The sequence below is a fragment of the Ruditapes philippinarum genome, unplaced genomic scaffold, assembly GCF_026571515.1.
Source record: "Ruditapes philippinarum isolate M1 unplaced genomic scaffold, ASM2657151v2 ctg660_1_1_1_1, whole genome shotgun sequence".
Classification (NCBI taxonomy): domain Eukaryota; kingdom Metazoa; phylum Mollusca; class Bivalvia; order Venerida; family Veneridae; genus Ruditapes; species Ruditapes philippinarum.
The window spans coordinates 186,725-209,509 of record NW_026860859.1 but is presented as its reverse complement, the minus strand read 5'-3'; the positions used below and the strand labels follow the sequence as shown (position 1 = coordinate 209,509).

Genomic DNA, 22,785 nt, shown 5'->3' with positions numbered 1-22,785 from the left:
TAGAACACGTCTCCTGAGAGATACAAGAAGACGACAAATTCAATTTTCAATTATTATACTTATGTTTATATTTGATTTTCAGTATAGGAAAGCTAGATATGGAATTTAAATGACGTGAACAACATCTAAAAAAACAATATTCACTAATTAGTAAAATTCAAACAGTATTCATCCACGCCGTCTGATCATGGTCGGTACTGTAAGCTAGTCGCTTCGTTTTATTCTACAAATGGTGAAGGTTTTTGGAGAAAAATGTTTAGCGCGGTAAGGATTAATGAGATATTATAATCAATATATCACAACTTGTTTTTCTTCCTTCTTATTATACAATTAAAAGGGTATCAGAAAGTTTTGTAAGAAAACGCCCCATTTATAGAGTTAGTAATCAAATTTAATATAGATACCATCATCGGAACCCACGGGAATTGATTCCACTGTCTGCGAATGAAGTGTATACCTAACAAGTACCATGCATAAATACATGCTAGTCTGCATAGTGATAAAAATTATTTCTTACTTTAAAAAAAATCGGCCAAAAAAGAAACAAATACCCATAAAATCATTTTTGCATAGAAGTGCCTTAAAATCACTATAGATAAAATAAATTATGTATATATCTTTGTTAAAAAAATTTAACTTTAACGCTGGCATGAACTAGTAAATTAAAAAAAAAATAATGATCACATTATGTTTTGTGTTTCGTTAAAAAAAATAGCGGGCCCCCATATTTGCAAAGTCTTTCTTGAACATGTAACCGATTTCCCACACCAATATACGATCCTGAGTTTTTCGTGCCACCTTTAGCCAAATTCACACTATTGTTCCGATTTCTTTCATATTGAATATTGCTCGGACATAAATCAAAGCGAGTTAAGCACCGTTTAGTTAGATAATCTACACATCAGTATCATGAGAATAGCATGTCTTCCCTTACATCTCTCATTTTTTCTCCTAAAATCAATTAATGCTAATCAGGTTCACAAGCTACTAATTGGGATCAATTGGGATAATGGTTTCACGAGTTTATATCACATTGTTTCGTCGCGAAAACAGCAAAAATCCCACGGAAACACGTGACTGGGAAATTATGGGAAGATATAAAGTGACAATTGGATGCCATTGGTGTTTATCGGTTCCGTAAAAAGAAAACATAAATAAAATATTTTTTGTCTTTCAAAACGAATTTAAAGTAAATTTTATGGCAGATGAGTTTGGAAAGAAAAAAACGTTATAGCATACACTTCCAAGACTCTTTTGACTTGAAAGAAAACTTATTAGCAAATGTTCTGATACTAGGAATTTATAATTAAACATATCTGGTTCTATGATTCAGTAGCTTTCTAATTGAATCGCAGCACTTAAGGGAATAATCATAGAAGATAACATTTATTATAAGTCTCCAAAAATATGATAATATCCTACCAGTTTTTCTGATAACTTAATTTCTTGATTAGCGGCCGTATTTCTCAAAGAAAACATCTGTTTTAGCCAAAAAAAATACACCGTTAAATCACAGCACAAGAATAAACGTACATGCAAAGTAAGAAATAAAATGAAATTACATGTGTATACAGCTACATATGGTGAAATTTATATAAAAATTTAAGACATTAAAATTGTGTTGTAATAATAACCTCTTTGTCGTTTACAGAATAAAACTTTCCGCTTGCTATTTTGTAAAGTTTGGCGATGTTTAAACACACTGACAAATATCTTTCGTTTGAGGTATTCTGTAATAATTACAATCACAATATCATTTTAGTCAGCAATTAATAACTTTATATACTTTAGCAATTGTTAATTACAAAAAGGTGTTTAAAATTATTAGATTAATAAAATTTCATTTTATTGTAAAAATAAACACACAAGTTACCAATTCATAACAGTTTTCCATACAATAACAATAAACTGAACATACAAAATATTTGGGTCATTAGTTATATGGCAAAATGCATTTTAACTACATAAGTCAATATTTTGTTACAAAAAAATCACCTGGACATGTTCATAACTGCATCCAAGTATTTGTCTTTTGAATATTTCATCGGGACAGAAAATGTCACGTGTAATACTGTAAATTTACCGTTGGAAATGAATATATTTTGCCATGGTAAAAATGAAAACAACTAAGTTTAAAAAAATGAAAATACTACTTTGCACTGAAAAAAATACATGTATTGTAAAATATTATAAATTTGCATTGGCATAAATTGAAATGTATTAAAATTTTATCAACTTAATATTTTGCAATCATTAAACGTAAGAAATATACGGTCAGGTGATTGGTTTTTTTACAATTTTCTTTAATATCCTAGGGACAAGTAAAGAATTGCTCCAGATATATCAAAAGTAGACATTGTGGGCCCTTCTGGTTATATATGGTGACTTACTCTGGAGGATGGTCTTAAAGGACTTGGACGAAGATTGTAGATTCGTTGCAGGAAGGGCCGGTGTAAAATTTAACTTTGACACCGTGGAACACCCTCCCACAAAAAATGTACTTTGTGCATCTTACTTTTAAGTCGACATATGGATGGTAAACACGTTTGTGAAGTGTTCGATGTCCTTTTTCGAAAGTAGACGGAAAGGTCCGAAAAGTTGCGTTTGCCTTTAGATGACTTACGTTATTGTAATTATGAAGTCATATTACAAACACTTAATGAAGTTAATGTGAATGACTGATTATATTGAGGTGTTTCAATAAATACATGTTTCGATACATAAGGTATCAAACTTTCACAACTTATATACTCTAATTACATGAATAAATCATTTCACCAGACAGATTATAACACATAGCTAGCGGCCCTTAATAACATGGACATGTAATAAGAACAATTTCGGTAAATATCAAATATGATAGACCGGGAACAGACTCTTTAGAATTATTGATTCCTACACCAATAATTACTATTGTTAAAATTTGAGTTTTAATAGCAAAATTGATCAAAAGCTATGCTGAAAACCTTCAAAGGTTTTCCCGCGGGAACCAAAATGTTTGCTGTAGGAGTAATTGCCGTCTATTGTACTACTTGTAGACCATCTTTGGGTTTCTTTTAGTATAAAAAAACACACTGGTCACGTGTTTTAACTTCATGTAACTTCATTAACAATCATTTTATTTACTTGTGACAGACAAGTGTGAATAAAATGACAAGAGAACCCAAAATATTAGTTTTTATCCAATATTTTTTGTAAAAGCCCAAGAGTAACATACATATGATCCGATTTGTTGATACAAAATAATATAATCATCAAAACTAGGCTTTTGCTCTTGGACCCTTTCTATACAAAGATAAATAAGCATAAAAACGTTATTTAATAGTTTGGATAATATATTTGGATAAATACAACAAAGTAAAATGATTTTTATGGTTTTAATGATTGTAGGGAAAAGACATTGAAGCTCTGGTGCCAGTGCAAAAGAACAGTAACCACCCATATAGAAAACACTCATTGGTACCAGAAATTCTAGAATTTTACACGCCAAAAAATGATGTCGTAAAACAAATTAAGTAACGGTTTTCTGTATCAAAACTGAATTCATTTGCACCTCCCTCCCCTTACTTGCCATTGTTGTTTGCCTGCCATATAAATAAGACAACAAGTCAGTCTGCTTGTTGTAAAATTATGTTGTTGTTGTTGTTTGGATTCAGCTCCTGGTTACCATTTTTCCGTTTTACAACATCGCAAATAAATTTGAACGATGCTAAAATTAGTAGATTATCGCTATAATTTTTGAAGGAACTGTTAAAATTTATATGCATAAATGGAATTTTGACAAATCTGAAAAAAAAACAGCAGGAAAAAATCTGGGGGTATTTTAGTATTATCGGGTACCAAAGAATATTTCTGGCTACCATAAAAGCAGTTTTCAAGAGTGTCTGGATATATCAAGGTACACGGGCGGCCTGCAAGTAGTGCCCGGGACGTTAATTATCAACAAAAAATGATTTAAAACGGAGAACCTTATCAGTAAAAAAGTATTACAGCGTAAATCGAACTTGACATGCGTTTCGACATAACAAACCTGCAGTTTATTATTCAAATATTTGATGATCCAATGAAAAACTAGCAAATACTGGCGCGACCATTACCAATGATCCAATGTTAACGTACACGGATGTCACGTGATCACCCTGATTACGTCATCTTTATTCTTTATCAGAAATTAAGAAATTGTCAAGATTTTTCCAGTCTGAATAACACGGGGGAGAACTGTTACACGAGGAATGGTGTTCTTGTGATAACTTGTCAGGAGTTCTTGTGATAATTGTCGCGGAGTTCGTCGGAAATACTACAAAAACACTCCTCAAAAATGGTAATTTTCATCTTTAAAATGTGAGTTTTAGGTGCTAGATTAAATTTGAATGATTAAGCTTGCCTTACATTTTGTATATGTGTCAAAAACTATTTCATAGTCCAATTTTCATCGCCTCTTGTTTAAAATCTTGTAATTTTGAGTAAAATTTCAAAATTATTTCCTAATTTGCCCATGTTGACATGTTTATTTCAGGTCTTCATCCTTGCCATACATAATTACCTGATTATAATGCAAAATTGCAAACATAAAGCCCCGGATAACAAACTAATACCCGATTTTTCAAATGTCCTAGAGTTCTTGTCATAACTCTAAAGATGCCCTAGAGTTCTTATGATAACTTTTGTTACTGCCTGTGTGTTTCTTACGCTAAATCTAGCACGTTTTAGTGTTTTTTATTATTCAATAAGGTTGTAAATCATTATGGAATGTAGTACGCTCATCCTTTGGACAAAAAATTGAATATAACGTTGGTCTTGAGTGTCTGCAAACTCCGTGACAGTTACCACAATAACTTCTGACAAGTTATCATAAGAGCTCCATCCTTCGGGTAACAATTCCTTCCTCGTGAATAAGATCCTAAGCTGTCGGTCGAATTCAACTTATAAACGTACCGAAAACTGAAATTCGAATTTTCTGTACAATTACCCCACCATACTGTACACCGTGCAATAACCCCACCATACTGTACAGATTACTTTTTGGAATCTGAGATTTCTTTTACAGTTGCTTTGTTTTTATATGCCAGGTGTTAAATATAATCATAAAAGAGTCCTAACACGCGACTTTCTATCAAAACTCCGAGGTTATCATTCTAACTAACCGGACTAATTATTGCAGCGGAGGAATAAACGACCGTCCGGCGGAAGTCAGTGCGCGTGTCGTGAAAGAAGTTTGAATTAGCCGTGTTTACAAGATTTAATATCTTTTGACAATGAATAACTTGAACAATTGATATTCAGAATTTTTCTGATGAATTGGTCTTAACTTGAAATTCATCGTTGAAATTTAATACGAATATATCCACAATGCCTAGAGAAAATTGAGAAGATTCCCAGACACTTTGCAATTAAAACTCATCTCTGCGCGTGCGCGTGTACTCATGACACACGTAATGCACGTGTCAATTTTCAGCTGCAAATTTTCGGTACTGCTTGTGACTGGACTATATGAATATCAGTTAGTTGGATAGATATGGAAGCATTTATGCATGAAATGTGTATTTATACGAGAGTTTTGAAGTAGGATGGAAACTAATTGATCAAATTTGTGTTTTGTTGACTCATTTAGGACGCGATGAGCACGTGCCGTGCGTCCGTCCACGCATCTGCTAGACCTCTGTCATGTTTAATAAGTTGACAACAAAGGGCTACAGTGGAACTCTTTGTTTTGTCGGGTCAAGTTGTAACTTTGGCTAAGCCGTTGTTACCCTCATATAAATAAAATCTCTTCATCCCATTAGATACAACATCATGCATATAACGTTATAAGGGTATATTATACTTTTGTGTGTAAATCTAATGTAATGTCTTTGTATGAATTTTAACAGAATGAGACTTTTTTCCAAGAATAAGAATAGAAAGTGTATAAGAAGAAATGTGACATTTTTTCTTCTATAACTTAGCAAAGGTCCATCTTATCTACAATAACTGCTGTATTATTTAAGATACTAATATAAGTATGTGTGATCGTGTGATTTATTGACTCATAATCTTCCGAGGACTACATTTGTACATTCAGATCATGTCACACAGCATCGCTTTGTTTTTAAGTTGTAGTTTATACAGAAATTATTTGGGTTCGATTGTGTAGAAAGTTGAAAGACACGGTCTCCTAGTACCAACCAGTACTTAGTAATGAGTGTAAAGTAACTTGCTTTAGGAAACAATGGCTTGCTTCTGACGTGGTTTGGACAAACGCTGCCGGGAATAATATAACTGTTCCGACGCTTTAACCACACGACTACGTCGCTATACGTTCAGTTTTATTCTATAAATAAAGCACTTTAAATAACTTCTAATTAACCATTGTATGGCTTAAGTTCGTTTTAATTAATTTTTAAAAGATGTTTGTACAATTTTGGGAAAACGCGAGACAATTTTTGAAAATATATCAATTAAAAACTAAATTCAACACGAGCACCTCGTGAGGTGTTAACGCTCGTCTGTTGAAATTCTAAGTTAAAAAGGTGCAATGCTCCAAAAATACTGCTTTCAGAATTATGCCCAAAGTCTAACCACTGCACCTTGTCGTGATAAACAACTATTCCAAGTTTTGTGACGGTCCGTTTTGAAATGTTTGATTAATAGACTTTTTCTTCGAAACCGACGAGCTAAAAAAACAAAACAAATAACTTTGACAGATTAATTCAACTATTTATAAAATTCGATATAAAAACTTAGTATAATAAGAACAAATTTATATATTAAGCATGAACATAGACTTTCCCGGAAGTTGTATCACACAAGAAACGTTAAAGAAACATTTGAGCCGCGTCATGACAAAACCAACATAATGGGTTTGCGACCAGCATGGATCCAGACCAGCCTGCGCATCCGCGCAGTCTGATCAGGATCCATGCTGTTCGCTTACAAAGTGTATAACAAGTAGAGAAACTGATAGCCAACAGCATGGATCCTGATCAGACTGCGCGGATGCGCAGGCTGGTCTGGATCCATGCTGGTCGCAAACCCATTATGTTGGTTTTGTCGTGACACGGCTCAAATTTTTATAACGAAGACTCGCAGCCGCTCTTACAGAGTTTGGAATGACAAGGCGACCTATGTAATATTTCTGATCCAATAAATTCAAACGAAATATCCTGATATATCAAATTAGTACGAAAATCTCGTGTTATTGACTTATTAGTTGTACAAGTAGACAGATGTCCCATTTACCTAACATATCTCATAAATATTCCAGAACTAAATTGCACTCGCATGGATTGCTACGATTTACTTCTTTATTAGTAAAATTAGCTTTAATTATACCATTGGATGAACGGAGCGTCAAAACTTATGACGTAATGGTTCGTGCACGTGTCTGTCCGCGTGCAACGCACGTGCCACATCTGGGCGACGAGAAACAAGGCACAAAGCGTACAAGGAACTGAACTTCTGATCATTTTATTAAGCAATCTATAGGAAAAATGAATTTCACATTCGATAAAGTTTAACTGACTTTAATGATAACAAATTCGTATAATTTATTAGATATTATAAAACGAAAACTTTGAAGAGATCGAAACGTATAATATCGTTCTTTATCAAGGCTTTGTATTTTTAGTTGATTTCTTGCTATGAAAGCGATCATAAATTGGTCAGATTGAACATTTCTTCTTTGTTAAAGTAAGTCGAAAAGAGTTGAAATGTTTTATAATTTGCATAGGTAATATCCAGTAATTCATTTTATTGTTTCACTATATGAAATGTATGCCAGCGTCCTTAAATTTACAATGGTGCAATAGTTTGGGAAAAAAACAACAAAAACATGGGCATTAAAATGTGCTTTATTAATCTATAAAGATGAAAACAGAACTATCAAATAGAAAATATAATGAATGTATATATGTACATCTTTTAACCACGTATCTGATTATATGTAAATACGAATATAATGTTTCTAATTCTTCATTTTTCTTACTTCTTTACTTCAATACTTCTAAACTGCGCTAATATCAACTATACTAAGACGTAAATGTATGATTTCCCATGATAAAAGTATCAGACGAAATTTTAAATCGCGTCACTGATTGTTCATCATCTTAAATATTGGGGAATTTAATTTTATTATACGTAAACCGGTTTATATAGAGGCCAGATTTCACGATTTTTTGGTTACATGAACCGATTCCGCAACGACAGCGAGTTTTACATCGTTCAACTTACAGAAGTGTGAAGGAACACACTAGGATGGAAATAAGAATTTCTGGATTTGGATTTGCTGGATATACTGCAGGTACTGGCTCGTATGACATATAAATATCTGCTCGTAGAACTTTCACTAATTTTATTTTTGCTGTAAATCCATTTTGATTTAAAATTAACAAAATATGCTAGAAAGTAATGAAATACCCCCGCAAAGGTAAAAACCATAAGAAAAAAATCAAGACTTTGACTGCTCGAGCCCATCATCTTGGGTCGAAAGGCAGAACTTTTATCATTTAAAAATCATCTCCCTCATTAAACTTAAATTCTATAATAATAAGCAATTTCATTGAAGTGATATCCTTCACTGGGAGATACAAAATCAATCTTTTCATGCAAATATTGTTTCGACATTAATCAGTGTCATTTAGTCGTTCATATATGAATGACAGTCGTAAGATTCAAGTGAAGTGACATCATGTTTATGTTCAAATAATAAACTTCATTGAATCCAATAAAACCAGGAATAAATGTAAGTCAAATATTAACTATGATTTATAATGTAACAATAAAGGGCGATAAAATGCCTTCAAAAACGGCGAAAGAGAATGTTTCTTGGACAGTAAATGTTTTCTTAAAATATAAATCAATTTATAAGGTTTCAAGTGGATTCTATATGATTCTTGGGCATTTCTCTTCTAAAACTTAAAGAATGGAAATATATGAGGACAAACTGATTAACAAAATTTATTAGTGAAAAACTAATAAGCTATATAAAGTTGTCATGATGTCAGATGGAAGTGTAGACGGACGGACACCAGATAAACATGAGAAGGACGGACACCAGATGGAAACGAAGACGGTCTGACACCAGATGGAAATGTGGACGGACTGACACAAGATTAACATGAGGACGGACAGACATCAGATGAAGAAGGACGGACACGAAATGGACATGAGGATGGACTGACAACAGATGGAAATGAGGACGGACACCAGATGGACACGAGGACGGACACTAGATGGAACTGAGGACGGAAAGACACCGGGTGGAAATGAAGACGGACGGACACCAGATGAAAGCGAGGGTCGGACGGACACAGGATGAACACAAGGACGGACAGACACTAGATGCAAATGTGGAAGGACGGACACCGGCTGAAAATGAAGACAGACGTGAGGAAGGACGGACACCAGACAAAGCCAAATATATACCCATCAATACAAAATGTAGAAGAAGAATCTTTATTTTGCAAATTAACTCTTAAAAGAGTCATATACAAGCATTCATGAGATATACAATTACATGTATGCAATTACATGTATGCAGAAGTTAACAAGCAATTATCATAGTATTGCAAGCAATCCATAATCCCCTACCGGTTAGAACCCCAGCAACATTCTGATGTGCCATTGGCCATTCAATTTTACCAGTGAATGAATGAACATAAATCTTTTGAGTTCTTAGTTTGTCTATATCATAGTAATGTGTTAAGTTTCCCTGCCTAGTAAGGAAATTATGTTTATACAACAGATAATCAAAAGGTCCAATTTTCTCAGGATGAATAAGTATAACTAATGTTTAAACTTTTCTCTATTTTAAGTAAATTTGTTGGAAAAAATCTTTAAAAGTGATCTCAGGAAACAGTTTTTATGAACAGACAGACTGAAGGAGACTCTTAAGTTATTTTTTTAAACATCCCTGTTACCAAAATATAACAAATTATAATGCAAAATTCTTAAAGAGGAGATAACTCTTGAAATAAAGATGCTAGATTTATGGACATTGTCATATATAATGCGAGTTTTACTTTAAGTTTAAAGATACCATTTATAGTCACAAAAAAGGTAAGTAAAAAAATAACAATTTTCAACTATAGCATTAACTATAATGTATAGTAAGTAATAAAAATTAAAATAAAAAAAAATATAATGTAGGTGTTGATAATGAATGTTTATTTTGAATTTGAAGAAAATCCATGAAGAAAAAAATAGAAGTTAAAGAATGAACAAGATATGTTTGTAAAACATGTATGCCCCCTATCGGCAGCCAATTAGTCATATGATCAGGTTATTATGCATGACTTCTGACCCACTGAACAAACAATTAATAAGGGTTATCTAGTATCTACTGGTCATGACTAGTCACAAGGTAATAATTATTGTGACCCCAATTGCGTGCAGCAGTTAAAGTTATAACAAATCTTACAAATAATATATGCATAAATTTTATGAATCATGTAGGCCTCATTAATGACAGCCAAGTTGTTATACTACATAAGATCTTCAAATGTGTATACCAAAAGCATTTTAAGTTTAATATAAAAATATCAACCAAGACAACTTGAGTTATTGGTCACAAACCGTCATTAAGTACAAGGTCAATATGACATTGACCCCAAAATCAAAAGGGGTCATCTACTGGTCATGACCAATCATCATACCAAGTTCCTAGGCCTAAGCATTCTTTAGTTATTGATCAGAAACCGTTTTAACCTACAAGGTCAACATGACCTTTGACCCCTAAATCAATAGGAGTCATCTGCTGGTCATGACCAATCATCATACCAAGTTTGAAGTTCCTAAGCCTAAGTGTTCTTTAGTTATTGATCAAAAACCATTTTTACCTACAAGGCCAATGTGACCTTGACCTTTGACCCCTTGACCCCAAAATCAATAGGGACCATCTGCTGGTCATGACCAATCACCATACCAAGTTTGAAGATCCTATGCCTAAGCATTCTTGAGTTATTGACAGGAAACTTTTTTTACCTACAAGGTCAATGTGACCTTGACCGTTGACCCCTTGACCCTAAAATCAATAGGGGTCATCTCCTGGTCATGACCAATAACCATACCAAGTTTGAAGTTCCTAGGCCTAAGCGTTCTTTTGTAATTTAAAGGAAACCGTTTTTACCTACAAGGTCAATGTGACCTTGACCTTGGATCCTTTGACCCCAAAATCAATAGGGGTCATCTGCTGGTCATGACCAATCACCATACCAAGTTTGAAGTTCCTAGGCCTAAGCGTTCTTTAGTTATCACTCGGAAACCATTTGGTCTACAGACCAACAAGTGCAAAGCAATATACCCCCTCTTCTTTGAAGTGGGGGCATAATAAGAAAAATTCAGTTTAAGGAGGAGATAATTCTGGAAATATGGATTCTAGATTTATGAACCTTGTCATATTATTACGATGTGGGATTTTAAAGTAAATCCTATAAGGAATGAAGAAGTTGGAGTAAAAAATATCAAATTCTAGAAAAAAATGTAAGTTCAAGGGGGACATAATTCTGGAAATAGTCTTGCTAGAGTATTTAACCTTCTCACAAATGTTGAGTGATAATAAGAAACATATATATGAAGTTTGAAGAAGATACATTAAGAAAAAAAGAAGTTATTCATAAAAATTCTAAGTTCAAGGGAGGTAATTCTGCTAATTTGTGAGCTAGAGTTGTAAACCTTGTCACATATGATGTGGTTGATGACCAGAAACTTATATTTAAAGTTTAAAGTAAACACCTTAAGAATTAAAGAACTTATAGTGAAAAAGCGTAAAAATTCAAATCAGAAATCTTGAAATTCAGTCCATTTGTTGCCATAGCAACCAGAATTTTCAACATAGGAAGAAAAGAAAAAGATGTGCATAATCTCCAGACTGCCATCTACCTATATTTCAAGTTTCATAAAAATATTTTCAGTACTTTTTGAGTTATCACTGGATCCAGTTTATGTGTTAAATTTGCCATATTTTCAGTCTATTTGTTGCCATAGCAACCAGAATTTTCAACATAGAAAGAAAAGAAAAAGATGTGCATAATCTCCATACTGCCATTTATCCATATATCAAGTTTCATAAAAATATTTTCAGTATTTTTTGCGTTATCTCGGGATCCAGTTTTGTGGACGGACGGACTGACAGACAGACAGTAAACCTAAAGTCCCATCCGGTTAAACCGGTAGGGGACTAATAACTAATTACATAGCAAGATGACGTGACTGCAAGTATCACTCACCTGGGATAACAAGACAAGATCATGTGATCAAAGACCAGTGGTATGAACAAGGTGATCATATAATAATAAACGCCAAAAAATTGTGTTTACAGCTAAATTTATTTCATGAACTATAAAAATAGTTAACAGCCATTCACAAATAAAAAAACACAAAAAAAACTGTTACATAAGTTACAGGTAGAAGAGAACAAAGGAACCAAGATGTCACATACATAACCTGGTAGTATTATAACATATCATACCAGTATATATGTTAATACAAAACTTACAATATGTGTAATGTTATGCTGAAAGAAGCCATGATTTGAACATCCGCAAAATTATTTTGCAAGCAATCACAAGATTTCATAATCTGTTACTATGAGTTAATCTGACATAAAACAATATACACGTACATAGAAGTCACGTGACAAATCTGCTAGTCACGTGATATATCAGGAAGATCTAGAACATTTTTTGTGTGCCCTTTTCTATATACTTATATTGTAATTATAACATATGAAGTAACTAAATTGTGAATATTAGAGAAGGTAAGTTGATATATTAAATTTGATTAGGTACATGTATACATGATTAAAAGTAACACTCAAGGAAATATGTGCACTGAAATTTCCTTATTAAACAAAGCAATACTTACTCATCAAAAGAATTAAGAAGAAAATTGCAACACATTCATATTTAAACAAATCTCTAATTTATCATGTCTTGGCCTTTAATAAGTAAACAAATATGCACCAAATACTGCAGAAAAAAGCACTTTTAGTTTGAATAAAGAGGTTTGTATGCCTCATGTAGCCATTTTCATTCATTCACTTCATAAACTAGGGTTTGGAAACACTATACAAGCAAAAATTATCAAAGTGAGTTACATCTTCAGAGCAGAGCCTCTCCGTGTATTATCTCTGGCAAGTTTGAACTGGATAACTCCCTCACACGAAAAAATTCCACAGTCTCTCATGGTACAAAAACCACAGTTGTGAGTGGTAAATGATACAGTTCAGTGACCATAACCACATATGCCACGCTAAACTAGCGACCTTTAAGTTATATTTGAATGAATGCGTAATGTGTGCTCACAATTTTAAATAACTTATTACATAAAATAAATCTGTAAATCCATTATCTTTCCATTTTGATTATACACATGTAATACAAACATATAAATTATTTTGCCGTTTTTTCCCCAAAGTCCCTATATAAATATACCTCCCACATGTGCAACATTGGCTATAACTCCTATCTATTATGCATATTCTTGATTTATACATGTATTTAAGATGAATATAGACTACTACACCAAGTTTTAATTTCAAGTTAAGTTACTTAATATCACATATAGTAACAATTGAGAGAAACACATATACATATATTTGTGTTAACATATTTGACCAATTTGTATACATGTAGAATGATACCGACTTCTTGTTTGTCACATGGTTTATACAGGTATCAAATTAGCATTATTTTATTATTATAGTTCCAGAAAACAGTCCTGAAATTACACCATTCATTGTCAACTTTTTTAAGGCCCACTAAGCCTAAAAATGCTAATATTTTTCAAAAGCTTTTTTTATTTTGAGTGTCCCATTTCCGTTTCTAAAATGTCACACATCTGTTACATACCTGAACCATCTTTAGTACAATTATATTGACACACTGTGACATACAAATCTTTATACCCCACCCCCAGCCCAGAAGTAGTGGGATGTAACTGCAGTTGATACTGCAACAGTTATAATGTTATTACACATTACTACTTAACAAACTCACTACATATGGTAAGCCCCAATCTTATACATGTATAGTCAAGCTAGATCAAGTAGAAACAGTAATATAGCACTTACTTAAAGATAAGGCAGCCTTGCTGCAGCACTTAGCATATATATTAAAAAAAACTTAGTGTCATTCAAAAGTGGACAGATACCAGTATGTTGTTTAGTGCTTATAGCTAAATATATAACCAACACAGACATAAACAATTAAAGTAGTATGCCTCCAGATTCATGCTTGCTGTCATGAACATTTTGAAAATGTATTTAAAAATAAAATATTGTAAAGAAACAAACATTATTTATATATTAATTTACAAATTGTAAACAGTGCTTGCAATCCACATACATTTAAAGTACTACAAAAGGGGGTCAAAATATGCAAAAATAGCCCTTATTGCATTAGATATCAGTAGAAATATACAGTTAAACATGAAAAAATCAGTTGTTTATCGCATATAAATTGCAAATCATGATTTTTTTCTACTTTTCTTACAATGAAGTACATGTACATTTTTCTCAAGTTTTATCTTTTTAAATATTTTGGCTTATCTGGAGGCATGCAGCTATAACTTCTGTACATAGTGTATAGTTATAAATATTTTGAATAATTCTAAATAATAGAATCAAAGTGACTTTAAATATCCATAGATATTTAGTTATCTATATTAACTACAAGAACACAGACTCAGACAGCAAAAGGGTAACATTATTTAAACATATCTGACATACTTTCCACACATATCAAATGTTCTTACTTAAAGTCAATAATAGAAAAAGCTACACACACCAAAATGGAGCATCCTGTATTCAAATTCAAGCTCTCATACTTATTACATCAATGACAAATACTGTTTTTTTGACAAATAAATAGTCAAAGTTAGAAAAACTAATCATTAGGTCCACTGATGTTGTTTTACACAATGAGAAATGAACTCTGAGGATTCATCAAGTTATACAGTATCTTGAAGTATCATGAATTTTTTTTTTACAAAGTTCTTCATTGTCAACTTTCAAACGTTTTTCATTAAAAAAAGAGAGCAAGCATACCTTTCCCTGATAATGCTTGAAATCATGAAATACACCGGAGTTTTCTACAGAGCGAACATCCTATTATTTTTTACTGAAGCATTTCATTCCTATTAGACATTTATTTATCCTATCACTATATATAACCAAAGAGATGAAGAAAAACAACAGTCTTATATGGCTGTGAAATATGGGGCATTAGTTTCTAATCCCCAGTAAGTTTTTACATTTACAGGTAATATTGTGAAGAAACACTGTTATATAACATTGTCAGGTCCTCAACTTGTATCCATGATCACAGTATCTGATGATGTTGCCATCACATCTTTCTGTATGTTCTCAAACATTTGTGTTAGATCAGAGTTGGATTTTATCTGGGTTAGAAACTCGTTCATCTGTGGGCTTTTATCTGTAAACATTACAATATCAACAAATCAAACATTATACATTATGTAGATACACAACGATACAGTACACATGTATTAATTGAATCAAAATATAGTTGGTCAACTATTCAACTTAATATATCAATATTTTTAAGAAATAAACTAATTTCTAAGAGATCCCTTAAGAATTATGGTAGCAAAATTTACAGTTCGCCAAAGTCTGTCTGCCAATAATTTGCTCTATTTTGTTTAAATTTTACCGAAGTATTTACCATACAGTGCTATAACTCAACTGTATGTATTAAATATACGTTAACATGAGCCGATATAAAGGTCTCCGCCTATTTACATAATGGACTCAATTTGAATGGGCGTGGCTAACTGTAAGTCAGTTATAGGTTATATACTTTTCAAGATTTGGATGTGAGGAACCAGTGTATTTAAGATATGAGCCTCGTCACGACAAAACCAAAATAATGAGTTTGCGACCAGCATGGATCCAGACCAGGCTGCGCATCCGCGCAGTCTTATCAGGATCCATGCTGTTCGCTATCAGTTTCTCTACTTGTTATAGGGTTTGTAAGCAAACAGCATGGATCCTGATCAGACTGCGCGGATGCGCAGGCTGGTTTGGATCCATGCTGGTCGCAAACCCACTATGTTAGTTTTGTTGTGACGCGGCTCATATTTACCTGCATCAGGAACAGACAACAATGCTGCCACAGCTCTCATAGCTGATCTCTTGAGCTCGTCTTGTTTCTCAAACTCTTGTTTTACAGAGTTGGCCTTCACCTTTGTTGTACAAGTTGCTCTCAATGGCTCCACCAGTCTGTCAAGTCCTGTATAGATATCACATCATAATGTTTTACAGTAAATGTCATATGGGGACTTTCCAGCTTTAATGGTGGTTAATGGTGGAAGAATACCTCAGGTGCCCTTCAGTGCTTTATTTCTGGCATGAAAGACACCCAAGTAGAACCTAGCTAGTTGGATCGCTTCCTCACATGTAAAAGTCCCTGGCAGGAATTTATTTCACAAATTTGATGGACAAGTAGTTGAAGTCAACAACCTTAAACCACTCTGCCCGAGAAATTTAATATGGAAACTATGAAATGCAATTGGTTATGTTCTACTAAATATTTTGTGTTGGGTTTTAATTAACACAGACACTTCAATTGTCATAATATGTCTTTCTAGTTTTAACTGCTGGTGTAAGAATTCAGATGCCCTTCTGTTCATTATTTCAGGCATGTGTAGTCACCAAAGTAGAACCACCATCCTTCCGGTAAGTTAGCTGGATAGCTTCCTAACATGAAAGAATTCAAAGTCTCTACAGGTACTTGATTCACTTGAACCAAACAGCAGTTAGGTGGAAGTTTTTCAAATTCAACAAACTTAACCACTCTGCCATGGATGCCCACTCTCATGATGAATCTGGTAATTGTAACAACACAGTAGAGTAATTCATCATCTTTTCTATCTTCATGGCATAGTTAGATCATGAACCATTTAATGATATGACTAACTGATAAATTAGTCAAACGCTAAAAACAATTGTTTTTATAAAATAGTAGAACTTACTTTGTAATACTGCACTAGGACAGAGATGTGATAGACGTACCAACATTAAATATGTTAACATTTTAATGTCATAGTGATCCTTCAAGCCATCTTCAACGTGATTCAGGAATTCAAAAATGTCTATTCTATCCAGGCACGAGTCCAATAATGTATACATACATTCAAACGCTGCCTACAAAATTCATAAAAAAACACAAATTCACATTTAACCTGTGGTAATAAGAATTTCAATGAAATGATTCCACTGCATGTATAAAATGTATGCTCAAATAGTCAAATTCATTAAATCCAGAAAAACAAGGAATATACATAATTTTGATTATGAAGGAATTTTACAAGATGGTTATAAAGGCATTGAAGATTCACCATAACCTCTCTGATAATAAACATGCATATATTCATGTCAATATTTTGTTCAAAAACTAACGAAACAATTCAATATTTGACCACTGAAAAAAGCTATCTCAGAGGAAATTTAATACACCAAGTCCGCAGGTTAGGGTTGACACAAAGACTGTTAAAGACATATGGTGACTTTCAAACTTTCCTGGCAAGGAGACTGACCTCAGGTGACCCTCCATGAACAAGTTGGCACCTGAGCTGAACCATTGTCCTTCAATAACTTAGCTTATTGGCTTTATCAGAAGTCCTTGACAGGATAAAGAGTAAGTGGGTCCAACTAAGACATATTTAGAACAGGAAAAAACCTATATATGCAATGATATAAAATCACTATTTAGGTTACCATGGCAACAATTATTTTTTACCTTTCTTATATCTAGACCATCATCCAGTGTGTGTTTGAAAGGACCCATTTCAACCTCACGTATAAGTTCTTTCTGAAATTACAATGATTTAATATATGAACTTTTTTACTTGGTCAGAATGTTTATTGTAAATTGTACTATTTAAGGAAGTATCACTCTATAAATATGATCAGGCACATTAGGTGTAGAGCAATTAACATTCTATCAACAAGCTTCCTTAATAGTAGTATACTACAATAAAATAAACTAGTCTAAATTAAGAAAATAAACAATCAAAGACAATGAAAGTATCATAAAAAGTCCTGAACAAACAGGCTTCATATAACTTATATTCATAATTTACTAAATAAATTTTCATGAAACTATTTTCATTTAGAATCGTTAAACCTAGAGCACTGAACATTGCCTGTGAACCAATATTCTCAATATGAATCCTATATATAAAGTCGACTTACCCTCAAACCTTTGTCCTAAATATTTTCTGCAGAATATTTTTCATCCATATAATGTTTAACTTGCATCCTTGATTAAATGTACTCAACACCCACCTCACCCCTCCCCTAATTTCATCCCTTATCAAAGACTAAACTCTAAACGTTAACCTCATCAATAAAACATTTTAATATTGATGATACTTACCCGCACTTTAGTTTCATTATATAAATGTGGTAGAACACTTTCTAACAGATCTCTAATCAGGGCAGGTTTATTGTGAGCTGCCGAGTTGAACGTTACCAAGGCAACACGTCTAACATTCAGGTCTGGATCTTGTAATGTTTGCAGGAACTCTCCAATACATGCACGTAACAACTGGTCTATACCTTGAGGCTGAAATAAGAGAAAATCAGTATAATCAATTGAGGCATCATGACTATTAGAGGGATACCTACAATATCCTGCCGTCATTATTTTAAGCACAGGCAAGAAATCTAGTAGAACTTTCAACAGTCTTGTTTTTGTATTCCTACAGCATCAACCATGTAAAGCCATATGATGATTTCCCAAATAATCTGTGAAGTAAGATTGTTTGTTTTCTTTTTAATTAGTTTCTTATCAAGCATCTGATTTATCTTGATGAGTTTAAAGTCAAACTTAAACTTTATTGCTGCTTAAAGTACAATTTAATCTTTACAGTACATACACGAAGGATAGAATAACCATTTATAAATCTGCCAATTTTTCATGTTTGCCTGAAGAGTAAGCAATATTTTTACCGTAAGATGTAAACAGATTATAACCCTTAACATGCAGGAACAGAAAATGATAGGCCATAGCCACAAGTATAGAGCCAGGCCAGTTTGTACATCCATGCAGTCTGACCAGGCTCTGTACTGTTGGTAGCCCAGGTTTTTTTTATTTTGATGAAATACAAATAAAATGTTCTAAAGTCAAAGCTGGACAGATTAATCACACAATTTGAGCAGGTAAATGGTTAAATCAAGTGGAGACATTACCTGATCTGATATGGTAAATTTAATAGCTGTGACAACTGTACTTCTAGTCAAAGCTGATTGAGATGTCAGATGTTTCTTCAAGCTTGCCAGCAATGTTTGAGGATCCATTAATGTTAGTTTACCGAGACATTCAGATACCACATTTCTTGTACCCTCCTCCGGACATTCACAATGTGTAAATAACATATTCCTACAATAACAATCAATCATACAAACTTTAAATTTCTTAATGTGATATACAATACACTTTTTCTAAAGCTAAAATAAATGGTTCACCAATTTCACATTGTATTTTTATGCTTAATTAGATAAAATGCTTACTCAAGTTCAAATAACACTACAGAGGTAAAATGGAAAGTGTTTGCATACACTGGCGGATATTTAGTGGCCTGCAGTATCTTATACAAGGTAGTCAAGTAAAACCAACAAATACTGTAAGCAGCATCCACTTCTATACTGAATTTATAGCCCTTTTGTTGCAATTTCAGGAACACAGATAAGACTACTTGCATACTATAAACTTTTACTAACGCTTTTGTTACACAAAAAGTTACAAATCAATCTCTTAAAACAATGACACCATAAAAATTGACAGTTTTATATTATAATAATACATACCATATAGTTTGTACATAAGGTTTAAGGTTGCTAACTCCTGCAGGTGATGCCGACTCACAACTTATAATCTGTAATCATATGTTAACATTTATTTATAGATATAGGTATTGACTGAGTGTAGATTTAATACTCAATTTATTGAACAAGTTTATAAAAATTCATATTATGCAAGCCTCTGGCAAACAAAATATGGTTTTATTTAATGAGTTCTATAAATTAGGGAACTGAAATCTATACAAACGTTCTATACATCACATATACAAAATAAGAACTGTTTTACAATTAAAAGAGTAATGTTTCATTGACGTGTCTATAGTGTTACACTAACTGAAGCATATTTTAAAATTTGAATGCTAATTATCATCTGTGTTGTTTGAAGCTATTTGATTTTAATGAAATCTTTTAAAAGTAGGACAAATCCATTATATAAATTTAGTTTAAATATATATAATTCTTTATAATTTAGAAGTCAAACTTAATAACATATATTTTCGACTTACCTCTTTAAGTGAATGTAACAGTAAGTATTGTCTCTTTGGCTGACTTTCAATTTCTTGTAAAACAAATGGCAGAAATTTGTTCAAGTTGCCCACACTTACATTACCTGAAATAAAATAATATCTCACTATCTAACAAGGTAAACTATTCTCCAAAATAAAATGAAAGCAAGTATGATGGCAACGAGTAACATAAACAAGTAACAAATCAATCAAGTAATATATCTAACGTGTCAGTAGCGTTCAACATGATTGATACTCAAGTACTCCGTAGAAATACGTATCAAATCTTTTTTGCATGTGAAACTTTCTGGAATATTGTCCACTATAAACTTCCTAGATTTAATAAAGGTACAAATTTTTACAGCAAATTGACAATGGTTAACGCCTTAATAAGGCAATCTGTTGTTAAACAAGTGTATGTAATAACCAACTTTGTCACTCACTCACTCATGATGACCTTTAGTGACAAGTGTGTTACCAATATTTGTTCCGAGGTACTTGTACACAGCTTTTAAGGTAAGATAATGGTTTCAATAATTATAGATTTAAGTTATTTATTATATCTTTGAATCAACAATATTTTTTTATTATTTTCAAGGTACAGTCCTTGCATTTCAAGTAGATCTTACAAATGAAGTACAGTCTTTGTTTTCGTGATGAAACGTACAAGAATCATGGCTTTACATTTGAGAAGTTGTAAGAAATCTTGCGAGTAACCAGATACTAAATCGGTACTAGAGTACTGTAATAAAACACTTGACTGCCGTGTCTGTTTAATAAAGAAATAAAGTAGTACATACCTAAAGCATATGATGCAGCTGCTTTCACCTCTTCATTTTGTGATGAGAAAGCATCTAGTATCACAGTCTGTATCTCACCCTGCGCACTCAAATCCCTGTAAATATATACAGTTTATATCAGAGTTTTTTAAAAGTTGCATAACCCTTAAAGGGACTTCACTGAGGAAATTTTTTTGACATGACGGGACAGGAAAATAATTCATAGAGATTTCATTTGACATAGATCTAGACAATATACTAATGTGCAAAATTTCAGATCTCACTATTTCCAGAATAATTATTTTAATTGTGAAAATCTAAATTCAAAAGCATTGCAATGACTTTCCCTCAAATGTGACTAAGAATAGAACAATATACAATTTTCAATTTATGTCTCAATTATCTTTTGCACATCTTTCTGTTTTAAGTGTCCCAGCTTATGTTAGAACTTATTTTTTATGATTTGTGGCTTTTGGAGCAATGGAGTTCCTTCAAAAACTTTTTATTCTTGGTGCCCTAACACAGTTTCAAAAAAGTTTTTCATTAGCCATATTTTGCTGCCTTTATGTTTAAGCAATTAGTACAGTTATACATGTAGCAATTTAGTATTTTGTGTTGAAGACATAATACTACTTTGTTTCTTACATTTATCACCAATTATTTCACATTCAGCATTATTTCCTTCAAAATACAAGCATTGCAACAATTAATCATTAAGTCTAATGGTCATTTGTCTGTGACAGCTGATTCAGAAATCATGTGGGATAAACAGACCATCATTTGCAGAGGAAATTAATACTCAACAGAAAGATGGACCAACTACCGAATAAGACCAGTTTAAATCGGCATAAAAAACGAACAACTAATATAAATAGAGCATATTGACCACTGATTTTTGTGTCCGAATCACATCAAGCTTTCAAAATAGAGGAAAATATGAACAGAGAAACATTGCTAATAGAACTGCTATACTTACAAATGTTTACCAATTTCTCCCAGAGCCAACAGAGAGAACAATCTAATTGAGTCTGTTGATTTTGTGTTCTGTAAATGCATAAAGAAAACAAAAATGATATAAAATATATAAGCTATATTACAAATTTATGCAACATATTTGTGCCTGTAACTTGTAATTTAAATTCACTGAAGGGAGATAATTCAGATTGTAAGCTAGACAACAAAAATTACAGCTGTAGAAACAGCTCAGTGACAGGGTTTAAGCTAGTCAGGTAGGCTATATTTCTCTCAACCTACCTTGACATCATTGACAAATTGGTTGACAACATTTGTAGCTTCATTAGGTGACATCACAGTAAGTGCTGCAACACATTTTGCTATTGAATGGAACGCCTGAAATATAAACATAGCATATATAATTTTTTAGATAACTAGTAGTTAGTAGATAACTGTATAATTAAGCCTTGATATATTGCCAATGCTTACCATACTTCATACATCAGACACAGGTCACAACTAGGCTGTTACTTTTAGCATCCATATACAAACCTAAAATGCATATTGTAATGAACAGAATACATTGTGTGATTCTGTTTTTTCTTTTTGATAAAGGAATTTTTGCTTTTATCTTTAGATAAAACCTACTCATGTTTAACCAGATCACTAATTAAAACAAAGAAGATCCAAGCTGGCTTAAACATGTAGTCTTCATGTAATAGTTAAATTTTGAGACGGAAAGTTC

At 32.7% G+C, this 22,785-nt stretch overlaps 1 protein-coding gene across 1 annotated transcript in view; it reads right to left on the bottom strand.

Moving 5' to 3' along the window:
• Positions 1 to 15,120: 15,120 nt before the first annotated feature.
• The window catches only part of LOC132713587 (cullin-associated NEDD8-dissociated protein 1-like), a 30,960-nt gene continuing 23,295 nt past the window's right edge, over positions 15,121 to 22,785 (bottom strand). The window contains exons 22-32 of the mRNA XM_060696223.1: positions 22,341 to 22,436; positions 22,063 to 22,130; positions 21,108 to 21,202; positions 20,308 to 20,411; positions 19,808 to 19,875; positions 19,190 to 19,379; positions 18,375 to 18,563; positions 17,736 to 17,807; positions 16,969 to 17,140; positions 16,080 to 16,226; positions 15,121 to 15,410 (exon numbers count right to left, since the gene is read on the bottom strand). Coding sequence (XP_060552206.1) covers positions 15,280 to 15,410; positions 16,080 to 16,226; positions 16,969 to 17,140; positions 17,736 to 17,807; positions 18,375 to 18,563; positions 19,190 to 19,379; positions 19,808 to 19,875; positions 20,308 to 20,411; positions 21,108 to 21,202; positions 22,063 to 22,130; positions 22,341 to 22,436 — 1,332 coding nt within the window. The 3' untranslated portion in view covers positions 15,121 to 15,279. The remainder of the gene's footprint in view (positions 15,411 to 16,079; positions 16,227 to 16,968; positions 17,141 to 17,735; positions 17,808 to 18,374; positions 18,564 to 19,189; positions 19,380 to 19,807; positions 19,876 to 20,307; positions 20,412 to 21,107; positions 21,203 to 22,062; positions 22,131 to 22,340; positions 22,437 to 22,785) is intronic.